The sequence below is a fragment of the Vombatus ursinus genome, unplaced genomic scaffold, assembly GCF_900497805.2.
Source record: "Vombatus ursinus unplaced genomic scaffold, bare-nosed wombat genome assembly UNPS02014863.1, whole genome shotgun sequence".
Classification (NCBI taxonomy): Eukaryota; Metazoa; Chordata; class Mammalia; order Diprotodontia; family Vombatidae; genus Vombatus; species Vombatus ursinus.
In genome coordinates this window covers 34,987,370-34,998,905 of record NW_020954641.1, presented here as the reverse complement: position 1 = coordinate 34,998,905, position 11,536 = coordinate 34,987,370, and the positions used below count along the sequence as shown (strand labels likewise).

At 46.0% G+C, this 11,536-nt stretch overlaps 1 protein-coding gene across 1 annotated transcript; it reads left to right on the top strand.

The window, feature by feature from the left end:
- Positions 1-6,848: 6,848 nt before the first annotated feature.
- POU4F3 (POU class 4 homeobox 3) lies at positions 6,849-8,155 on the top strand. The gene is made up of 2 exons (XM_027841690.1): positions 6,849-6,968; positions 7,262-8,155. Exons 1-2 carry the CDS (start codon positions 6,849-6,851, stop codon positions 8,153-8,155), a joined length of 1,014 nt encoding a protein of 337 aa, XP_027697491.1.
- The last annotated feature ends 3,381 nt before the right edge of the window (positions 8,156-11,536 follow it).

The following is an 11,536-nucleotide window of genomic DNA, read 5'->3' as shown; positions in this document are numbered from 1 at the left end:
TTTTAATCTGTTTCTCTACTCTGTCTCTCTATCTCTTTAGACAGCTTAATAACCCCTTCTATTTCTCCAGCTCAAAACAACTGCAAGCTAAAAGAAGGCAGGGTATGTGAAGGAATTGTGGGGTGAGGGAGGGGTGAAGAGAGACCTAAGTCGTTTGATGTCTTTGGCAACCATCGCTTGAAAGAGAAGCAAGGTTGAGAGCAGTAAGCTGCAAACAGCGTGTCAGCGCAGTACAAGCGTGTAGCAGCACAGCTAACTCGCTCCCGAGCAGACACTTCAAACAGAGGGCTTTTGGAGCTTTTTTCTTCTTGCTGCTGCTTCTGTCGCCATTCACAAGAAGGTGCCAAATACAGGAGAGTAATAAAAAAGAGAGCGAAGGAAAGAAGAGCAGCCATGAAATTTATACATCTATTAATTACCTCCAGCATGGAAGAGCTGCCTATAAATACAGTGGCACTTTAGATAAAAGTTTCATGCAGCTATTTAGGCCCTTTAAAATATAAATGATTTCCTCTAAATTTTTTATCATAAATCAGGGCATGGAGCTAGGCGACAAGACGCCGATTTCCCCCCTGATGGGAGCAAGCCGCCGCATTTCCCCCACTTTTTCTTTTTCTTTCTGATTTTTTTTTTCATTCAGGGGGCTGGTTAATGTTCCACCTCTATTTGCTCGACCCAGGGTTTGTTGCAAAGTGATGAAGTGGAGCAAACCTGCTGTTTCTCTCTTTGTCTCGGCTCCTCATGGAGGGGTCCCTCCACCCCCTTCCCATTTTCTCTCCTGCTGGGGAGAGTTTTCAGACTCCCCTTCCAGTCCCACTGGGAAGTGTCCAAGGTGCTGAAACACATAGATTTCATCCCCACCCCCAGTCATTCATATCTTTATTTTCTCTTTCTCGATGTTATCCTGACAAGTTCTTGTTCCTCGTAGTCATTGAACCTGCCCTTTTGAAAATGAAGTTCAAGGTACAATTCCTTCTCTCACTATCTTGAACCTTGAGTTTTCTTTCTCTTCAGAGGAAGTCCCTGTCTAGTATTTCACCTTAGGCCCTTCCCAAGAGAAAGTGACAGGTTTCTCCAGGAGGCTCTGAGCAGACCCTAAATAGCGTAGTGAAACTTCTTCAGGACAGGTTTTAGAACCACAGGACGTAGAGCTGTAAGGAACCTTGGAGATCATTTAACCCAACTCCTTCGTTTTACAGATGAAGACACTGAAGCCCAGAAAAGTGAGGCCATTTGTCGAAGTCCTTAGTTAATAAACTGGATTTTGAATCCAAGTTCTCTATCTCGAAATTGAATATTCTGCCTTCTACATAATGATAATCCCCTTTAGGTAGCTAATTGGTTGTATTTTTGTTTCTCTCTGCACCTACCAGCTACTGGAGACCAGAGACTTCAAACTCAGACACCAAATTCATCGTTGCCTAAATTAAGGGAAATTCCAAAAAGTCATGATCTCCAATGGTTATCTCAACTAGTTTGAATTACGGCTGGTGATTTGAAGAATGTTATTCTAAGACTTTCTCATATCCCAAACCTGCAACTAACTCGAGATTTCCCAAAGGACCCCTGTCTCCCCCTCAATGAATTCTTCATTTTTATTGTTTTTATTGAATGTAGAGTTGGTTTTTTACATTAGATATGTGTTCCTAGAAGATAGAGACTTTGATGGGGGTACCTAAAGAGATGTTCTTTGCTTGGCAACCCTGTCATGTGACTAACTTTGCAGTCTTATTTTTGGTCCCTCTCCAAAGTGGTTCTGAAGGATAGTCCAGTGTTTTGCTGGTTACCACTGCTTGAAATAACAATGCTTGCTGTCTAAAGAGGACAGTACCTATCTAACTTCAGTAGTATTTTCTTCCTTCCCCCTTCTCCCCTCCCCACTCCATACCACATACACAGAGTTTTGGTGATGGGTTTTTGTAACTCCTTGGATTCATAGAATCTGACTTTCAGAAGCCATTAATTCAACCCTTTCATTTTACAGATGAGGAATCTGAGTCTCAGAGATGGAAGTAACTTGCCTAAGGTCACACAGCTACTTATGTAGAGCTACAACCAGAGCCCAGGACTCTTAACTTGTGGTGCTCTACCACACCAAGATGTCTCTTTCAGCCCTGGGAAGAAGATCCAGACCCTCTCAAACTTCCCCACAACACTGGTGCAAGATGATTAGGTCTTCTGTCCTCAGCTTCCCTGGTCCCTCTGGGCATCTCCAATCATCTATAAGACTAAAAGACAATACAAAATGAGCTGACGAAAGTTGAGTAGAGGAGCAGCTGTAGAGGCGGTGTGTACATGTGAGAAGTTTGTGAAAAGAGACTAGAGAAAAGGAAAGGAAGGAGAGGCTGCCGGCCGCTAACACCTGGTGAGCCAAAACCACCAGGTGCCTTCTTTGCTAATGGCATCTCGAATTCAGTTCACTTTATCAGGACTATCTGAAGAGTCCCTCTGTCTAAATTCACTTGATGAAAATAAGGTCACAAATGTCGGCTCAGTTCTGAGCTTTTGTTCTAGGGCGAGTCTCTGGGTGTATCAGGAAATTGGTTTCTTTTTTACCTTAAATCACATTTGGCTCAACAATCACAATTTAAGACTGGCTCCTTGTGGCTCTCTCTTTCCTTTAGGAATTAACCTATAATTGTCAGAAAAAAGGGTTAGGCTATCTCTTGGTTGCTGCTCATGCCTAAGGGATGAATCCCTTAGAGGAATTCCCAGTTTGGTAGATTTTTTAAACTCTAGCTTTCTGCAGATTTTGTTAAGTGACTCACAAGATTCAAGCCATGGACATATAAAGGCCAATAGCTCTTTCCTCCTCATCTTCATCAGTCCCAAAGTACAGAGGTGGGCACCCAAGCCACAGTACCAAGGTAAAGAAAGTGGATTTGACAGTTATGTTTCCATCCATTTGCATACAGGGATTACTCAGCTTTCTCCCTGGAATGGACAAGTGCTTCTTTAAACACTGTTTACATAAGCTATGAATCAGTACCTATCTTTTCATACCTTTAAGGCAAACAGTTTCTTCTGGGCAGCCTTTTCTGAATTTTTTTCCCTATTTTTCTATTCCCCAAGCTATCTTCTATTCAAAGGAAGCAGAGTAATAGAAACCCTAGATATGGAGCCAAATCCTTTTTCTCTTACTACCTGTACGACTTTAGGCAAGTCACAACTTCATTGGTCCTCAGTTTCCTTTCTTTCAGTTATTAGGTCTATAATTCCTTTGATACATCTGATGTTCTTCATTGAAAGATTTCCAAACCATGAATGGAAAAGCTTTTGCCTAAGGACCTATGTGTTCAAATGCTTACTACAACAGGTTGAGAATCCCTGTTAAGAAATGGACCTAAGCTGATTTAGGATATATTGAACTAAATACATACAACTTTGGAAAAAGTAAAACTGAATGTGTGGCAGAAAGGACCTGAGGGATCTAGAAAGAGGTGAAAGGGATCATCCCTTGTTGGATAGTGAACTCCCTGGCACTAGAAGGGTTTAAGGAGAAGCAGGACGACCACTTTTCAGGGATGTGGAGGGGATGTTTATACTGAGAAATAGACTAGATGACCTCTTCGGTTCTTTTCAGCTCAACGATTCTAGGAAAAACCACAGCCAGAGACTGAGGGATTAATTTTCCCACATCTGCGACCTATCAGAAATAAAGATTTCTGAGGTCAATGTCATGTATGCTATTCTTGAACTAAGTTGTAAGCTCCATGATAACAGGAATATAACTTATCTAAACTTTTAGCCTCTCACAGTTCCTTGCACAGTTTTGTACACAGTAGGAGTTTATTAAGTGTTTTGTTGAGTAAATTATTTCTGATCTCCATGTGGGCTGGTTAGCTTTGTTCTCTCCCATGGCCACTGTATTGATGTACCATCAAAAATCCATCCCTACTACTGGAAAACTAAAGTATTTGCCTCACTAGAAATGGGTAGGCCCATAATGCCATTATCTCCTGAGAAGTAGGCTAAATTTTCTAACAATTCAATATAAACTTCTTGAGAACAGGAACTGTCTTCATATTTGTCTTTGTACCATTCATGCCTAGTACAGTACCTGGAACATAGTAGACACTTACTAAATACTTACCAAACTTGAAATGAACAGTTAAACTTGAAATTCCTACCTACTGGGGAGCCCCATTGTCTTACACTTTCCAGGCAATTGTCCAGGAGAAGACAGGGAGCTGCAAACTTGCAAGACCCTTGTGCCTCTCTTGGTCACCACCAACCTTCCCCTGGCCTGCAGCAGCAGCAGCAGCAGAGCTAAATTGCCATGTCCAAGTTCCATTACATTTGGGCTCTGGGGAAGGGAAAGGTCATGATAAAATACCAGCAGAGGGAACAAGGATTCTGGGTAGGAATTCTATACTTGAAATAGAGATTTTTTTTTTAAGGGACGGGTAGTCAGACTGGAGATTTATTTGTCTGTCCTTGACCATCAGTGGAAATTATGTTCCAGAATTCAGCTCTGTCTTCTTAAAATGGCTAGGCCTTGTCTTATCAGATGGTATTTCCTCCCAAGCCCCGTTAGCCCTGGTAACTATCACCGTGGCTTGTTGTCTATCTGTCTCTATTATCCCACAGCTGGGCCTGTCTGGTCAGTGAGAAGATGAGCTTCCCCACTAAAAAGGTTAAGGTCAAGACCTTTCATGTGCCAATTTTCTTCTTTCTCTTTCTGCCCCAGACTGCAACCTTACACTGGACTTAAGTCTAGTAACAGTTACAAAGGGTTCAGCCCTGAAGAGTGAAGACAAGTCAACTCATCTCTAATGCCAGTACTAACAATTCCAAAGCCAACCTTATGGAGCAGCTGCTTATTGTGGATAGTAGGGCTGAATTCTTATCCTGAAGCTGACATTAGCTAGCTGAGTGACCTTGGGCCAATTACTTCTCCTCTCCTGACCTCTTTTTTCCTTCTTTGATAAAGGAAGGTACACGACTTGATAGCTTAAGGTCTCTTTTTGCTTTGACATTCTGTAACATCTCATTGCTAGTATATATAGAGCTTTTAAGTTTGCAAAATGCTTTGCATATTATGTCATTTGATCCTCACAACATGGGGGTGGTGGTGGTGTAGGTGCTATTTTTTTCCCCATTTTACAGATAAAGAATCCAAGGGTGATAAAGGTTAAGTGTACCCAGGGTCACGCTGCTAGTAAGTGTCTGAGATAGCATTCCAATTCACCTCTCTTAACTCCAAGTCCAGCAATATGCCACTTTAAAGGCTTTGTTGTGAGCAATTCTAGGCTTGGAGCTAAACAAGCACAGTCTCTGACTTATGGGGCTCACTCTTTCGGAGTGGGGAGCAGCTGCTGGGGACTTGAATTCCTAGTTTGGCAGTTGAAACTCAGATCCCTCCTCATTCAGAAGTGCAGCTGACCCTAAGAAGGAAGGCTTGGTGGAGGAGGGTGAGGGGAGGGTGGAGGAAACCGACACTGCCCTGTAGGGGAGCTTTTCGAAGCGCTTGGCAGGGCCCCGGACCCGGCTCTGTTTCAGCCAAATCCACGTGGGCTGTATTTTTACACCGAAAGCCCTCATTTGCATGAAGCCGGGGCGGGTGCGGGAAGCTAACTGCCGAGAGAATTTGCTTCAATGAAACCCGAAGCCCCCAGTTGCTCCTCTCAGCGGCTGAGGCTAGCCTGGCTCAGCTGATCTACTTAGTGGTTTCGCCTTGAGCTTTGCCGAGCTGCGCTGCTGCTGTCCCAGGATTCCCCATCTATTATTCAAGATGTTTACAAGAAGGGGGGTGGGAGCGGAATGAGAAGTAAGAGGGGAACAGAAGGGGCTTTACAAGCAATAATAGTTCCCAAAGTGCCCAAATCAGGAGTTTAGGGAAAGGAACTTTATAAGACCTGAGGACTAGAGGGACTGAGGGGCGGGCGATATTTAAGCTGACGTAAGACTTAATGGATCCGAGTTTCCATTACTTGGAAAGAAAAGTTAAGGGGATCTAGCCTAGAGGGAATCCCAAAGCAGTAGGAGTACAGGTAACCTACTGATCCAGGCATGGAGAAGGGACTTCCCCATTACAACTCCGTTTAAGCAGTCTCCGACACTACCCCTTCTCGGGCCATAAAACCCAGATGAGAGATAGATGTCCAGGGTGTTGGACTGAAATGGTCAATGACAAAGATGAATTTGTTAACTAGTCTGGGGCTGGATCCTATTTCACCTTTTCCAAACAGGGGCTCATCTGACCCCCACCCCCACCCCCACCCCCACCCTCAGTGAGGATCTTGCCTCAACAGCAGAGCTTTGCCAGAAGTTGACTAGGCTGAGGTCCAGGAGCGCACTTTGAATGGGGGCTCTTGGCAGCGTCGGTAGGGGGTTGAAGTAGGGTCAGCTTTCTTCCCTTCCGCTCTTCCCCCCTCCCCACACCCTACTTCACTTGGGCTTCTTTTCGATCCGGATCCCAGAGAGAGCCGCTTTGCGAGTAGGGGACAGGACGGTGGTTTGGGGTTTTTAAAAATGAATCAGGAAGGTCTGGGATGCCTGGAGCCAGGCGGGGCTGAGAAACGCCAAAGCGGTGCCCGGGATATAAATTAAAAAGCCAATTGACTTAAGAGGCAAACAATTGGCCAGGTCAGAGTAGTCATCTTTGATGCTAACTGGCTTTGCCTCCTCCGGCTACTTTCCTTTTAATTCCTCGGTGCAGCACGCCTGCGCGCAGTTCCCGGTCCTATTCCTGGCATGCTGCTTGTAAGATGAGTGAAGAAGCAGGTGGGGGCAGCGAGAGGGCGAGGGAAGCTCTGGCATTGAAAACCGCTCACTTTGACAGGAGCCAGCGAGAGAGACAGCCTTGAATCGATGTCAGGGACTGCCTACCTGCAAAGTGTGCAAAGATGATGACCATGAACGCCAAGCAGCCTTTCACCATGCACCCTGTCCTCCAGGAGCCTAAATTCTCCAGCCTGCATTCCAGTTCAGAGGCTATGCGCCGAGTTTGCCTTCCCGCCCCGCAGGTATGTAGATGAAGCGTAATTACCGCTTTAAGGCACATTTTTTGACAGGCGCTTGCTTAATGTTTATTTCATGGAGCCCAGAACAATCGCCTCTCTCTGAACCCCTCTCCCTCTCCCTCTCTCTTTTCTCTCCCTTGTCTCTGATCCACACGTCTATTCCTGCAAAGCTTCTGCCTTCATATTAATTTTTATGACCTGAGCTTTGAGGAGGAATCTCGTTGCTTGAAAATGTTTTTTAATCCTGAGTTGACAGTATTCCCCACTGACTCTGCTATGCTTATTCTTGCTTGCAGCTGCAGGGCAATATATTTGGAAGCTTTGATGAGAGTCTACTGGCCCGCGCTGAAGCTCTGGCGGCTGTCGATATTGTCTCCCACGGCAAGAACCATCCTTTCAAGCCCGACGCGACCTACCATACCATGAGCAGTGTGCCCTGTACTTCTACCTCGTCCACAGTGCCCATCTCCCACCCGGCGGCCCTAACCTCGCACCCACACCATTCAGTGCACCAGGGGCTGGATGGAGACCTCTTGGAGCACATCTCGCCCACGTTGACAGTGAGTGGCATAGGGGCCCCCGAGCACACCGTGATGCCGGCACAGATCCACCCTCATCACCTGGGAGCTATGGGTCACCTGCACCAAGCCATGGGCATGGGCCACCCTCACGCCGTCTCCACCCACAACGGGATGCCCTGCCTAAACGACGTGGAGTCGGATCCCCGAGAGCTGGAAGCTTTTGCCGAGCGCTTCAAGCAGCGTCGTATCAAACTGGGGGTGACCCAGGCGGATGTTGGCGCGGCGCTCGCCAACCTCAAGATTCCTGGCGTTGGCTCACTCAGCCAGAGCACCATATGCAGGTTCGAATCCCTTACCCTGTCCCACAACAATATGATAGCCCTCAAGCCTGTCCTGCAGGCCTGGCTAGAGGAGGCAGAGGCTGCCTACCGGGAGAAAAATACCAAACCTGAGCTCTTCAATGGCAGCGAGAGGAAGCGCAAACGCACCTCCATCGCAGCGCCAGAGAAGCGCTCTCTAGAAGCTTATTTTGCTATCCAACCTCGACCCTCCTCGGAGAAGATCGCAGCCATAGCAGAGAAATTGGACCTCAAAAAGAACGTGGTGCGGGTCTGGTTCTGCAACCAGAGACAGAAACAGAAACGAATGAAATATTCGGCCGTCCACTGACTGCAGGCGGAGCGGGGCCGAGGCCTGGGCCAGGGCCCGAGGGCCTGGAGAGAGAGAGAGAGGACCGTTCCGGACTTTTATATTTGACTACACGCATCACTCCCGGCAGGAAGGTCGCCCAAACACTGCAGTTAGACTCATTCCCCCCAAAGCCATGGACTTTTGTTTCCATTCTCTTTGGTCTCTAATCTGTCTTGTCTTTTCTTGTCTACTCTTATTCTCTTGTCTTCTTTCCTCTTCTTTCACTTCTTTTCTCTTCTCCCTTCCCTTCCCTCTCATCCCACTTTTAAAAAGTTTTCTTCCCGGAAAAATTAAATAAGAGGCCAGGAAAAGGGGGCTGTCCTTCGTGCTGAACTGGACACTTGCTTTGTGGACTGCGGCTTACTTCTGGGGGACCTTAGCAACAAGGGATGTCTCAGTTCGGGGGAGGGCTGGGGTCCGGGGTAAAGGGGCCACATTGCTGATCTCAATAAGAAACCGACACCCAATGCAAGGGTTGAGGGGGGGCGGGGAGGATAGGTAGAAGGGAAACAAAAAGGTCATCCAACTGGGAGAAACTAGGGAATTAACCTGTACGGAGATTTATATATACATAATATATATGATATAGCAGATATTTGTATATATTTCGGAAAGATAACCTCCTGTTCCCCTAACCTTAAACTCTTCTTGACAGAGCATTTTGGTTTTCCATTATTTTTCCTAAGGTAGCATGAGCTGAATTCAAGGAAAATGGAAAAAAAAAAAAAAAAAAGGAGATCTCTCACATTCCTCCCAGAAAAGTTTGGTTGGAGACACCTTCTTGATTCATCTCTTAAGAAGGTGTGGAAATTTTTTGATCTCCGAAAGGTTTGCTCCTCGTAGCTTAGTTCCTTGCCTGAGGGTGGATGTGGGTGAGGGAGGGCTATATGAGCTTCAGATATCAGTTCCTGTTGATGTTTGAAGGAGAAATCATTCCTCTGTGGGGTTTGAGTGAAAGTCCATAAATTGTTCTAAACTCGCCCTCCGGAAATATATTTGGACACCGATTCCACAGATCCTCTCTCTGGCTTCCCAGCGCAACTGGGCCAAGAAAGACAAGCTGAAATAATTTCTCAGAATCGGATGCAAGCCTTTCAGATATAGCTCCAATCCTGCTTCTTTTTAAAACACCACCTCTCCTTTCCGTTTCCTCCAAGACTAGATCTCGGTTGGGCTAATACACTAAGATACTTGTGATTCCCTAAAATGGCTTGGCTGGATGATTCAATGCCCCTCCCTTTCCCCTCACATATCATACCTTGGTTTTGTCATGTAGTTTGTGTGTTGCTGTGTAATTCTTAGTTTTTCCTAATAGATACTAAAATAAAATGATGAGGTTCTTTCCCCCTTCTGCCCCTTGGATTAACTTCTGAAATAATAAATGCTTTATTTTTCAACCCGAATCGCAGTTGCTTTCTTTTCCCGAAGTACCAATGGCATCTTGCCCCAGAAGTAACTAGAGTGTCAGAAGAAAGGGGGGGGGTCCTAACAAGTGATTTACCTTTTGTGCCCCCTAACACTACTCCTTTTATTTCCTGAACAACCTGAACCGCCACATCTCTTTCCACCAGCAGTGCGGTCAATATGTAGCTAGGTATGGGGATTGTGTACCTCTTTCTCTAACTTTCTGGTCTCCTCAGGTCTGAGGAGCGAACTCTGATCAGACCATAAGTTCTCTGATTTTTTTTTTCTCCGTGAATACTGCAGCATTAGTTCTCTCTGCTTGAACTAGGGAAAGCAAACTCTTGGGGTTGAAGGAAGGTATGTAAGTAGAGGCTGGGGTGAGAGTTAGGAAGGAGGGAAGAGAGAGATAAGCTATAGGACTGGAACATGGGACTGTTTTCCAGGGCCCAGTAATCCACTTCCAGAATCATTTCTAAGAGCTCATCCCGAAAACCATGCTATCATCGGTCCATTTCTGATGCTCTTTAAAAGAAAAAGAGCTCTTTCTATTTGCAAGTCCCAGAAGTACCTTAACGATTAAAAATTAATGACCGAAATCGTAGTGTCTTCTGAATATTTCACGGTAGCACTTCAAATGAGTGTCAGACATCAAACCTCAGACCAGAAATTGGTGTTAGAGCCGAGGCCCCACTAGGACCAGCAAGGTAGGAATTCACCCACTGCACCGTGAAACTCACTTCAAGGAGCCAATCCCTTTAGCCCCCTAGCCGTTTTAATCAGCCCCGATGATCCCTACACCCTCCCAGTCAAGTGTCCTTTAATAATAAATGCCCTTATGCCATTACATTATATAGTGGGTTTTGAAATTTTAAAATACTCCTGATGCAATATTAATTGCCTATAGTCGTATAAAATAGGGCAGAAACCAATTCCGGCGGCATAGGAGGTTGACGCTGTCCGCTCGGATTTAAGAAGAAGCCTTGGAAAAGGAGAAGTTGAGCGCCGGTTCCCAGGTAAGAGTTTTCTTCTCAGTCCGGTGAATTCCCGTGACCATACCAATTATGTTGCTGTTTCTTTTTAAGGGTACAGCGAGTTGTGGACGTGATCAACAATAAGTTTGTTGCATTTTCATTTGTTTGTTTATTGGGCAAGGTGGCAGGGAGGGGCTCAGAGGAGGGCTGTGCCCTCGTAAATAGGTTTTCTGAATCAGAGCTGACGCGGTTGAGCTGAAAGGACTGGGAAGCATCCCACCTGGTTTATTGACTTATCCAATGTAAGCCTTCAGTTTGGAGGGGCTATACAACCCCGACAGGCATCTCTTTTTTAAAGCTACCGAAGCACTACTGAAGTTTACAACTTTCATTCAGAACGGATCTTAGGAGGGTGTCCTTTTCTCCCTCGTCTTCCCCCACATTCTTCTCTCCACACTTTCCCAGGTTCTTGGCTTTAGCCCTGTATTTTCCGGTGCTTCTGACTGTCTCTTCTCTAGGTCGGTAAAACGCGAGTTGAAGTTCACAGCAGCCGCCGTCTTCGGCGCTGGAACAGAGGCCCGGAAATCATGCCGAGGTGAGCCGGAAAACTTTGATAAATTTCTTAAAGTTACTCCCCTCCCCACAAAAGCTGATGGTTGCAGGCAGCGGAATTCTTTTGAGGGATCAAGCAGGCGCTTTCGAGATTCAGAAGAAAGAAAAAGTCCTACTACATCAAGAGAGCGCCTTCTTGGTCCTTTATGAAGGAGGAAATGGGCTTGTTTGGGGGCGCAGTTAGTTTCTCCGAAGCTTCGGGCTTGTCTCGCCAGGGAGAGAAGCAGATAGGGAGCTTGGGGTTATGCAACCCTTTTCTCTGGGGGCACGAAAAGGCCCCAGGATAGGCTGACTGAATGACCAAGAGAAGGAGACACTACCAAAGGAAAGCACTCCCCTACTTCCCCCTGAAAAACCCGGACTGGACCGAACA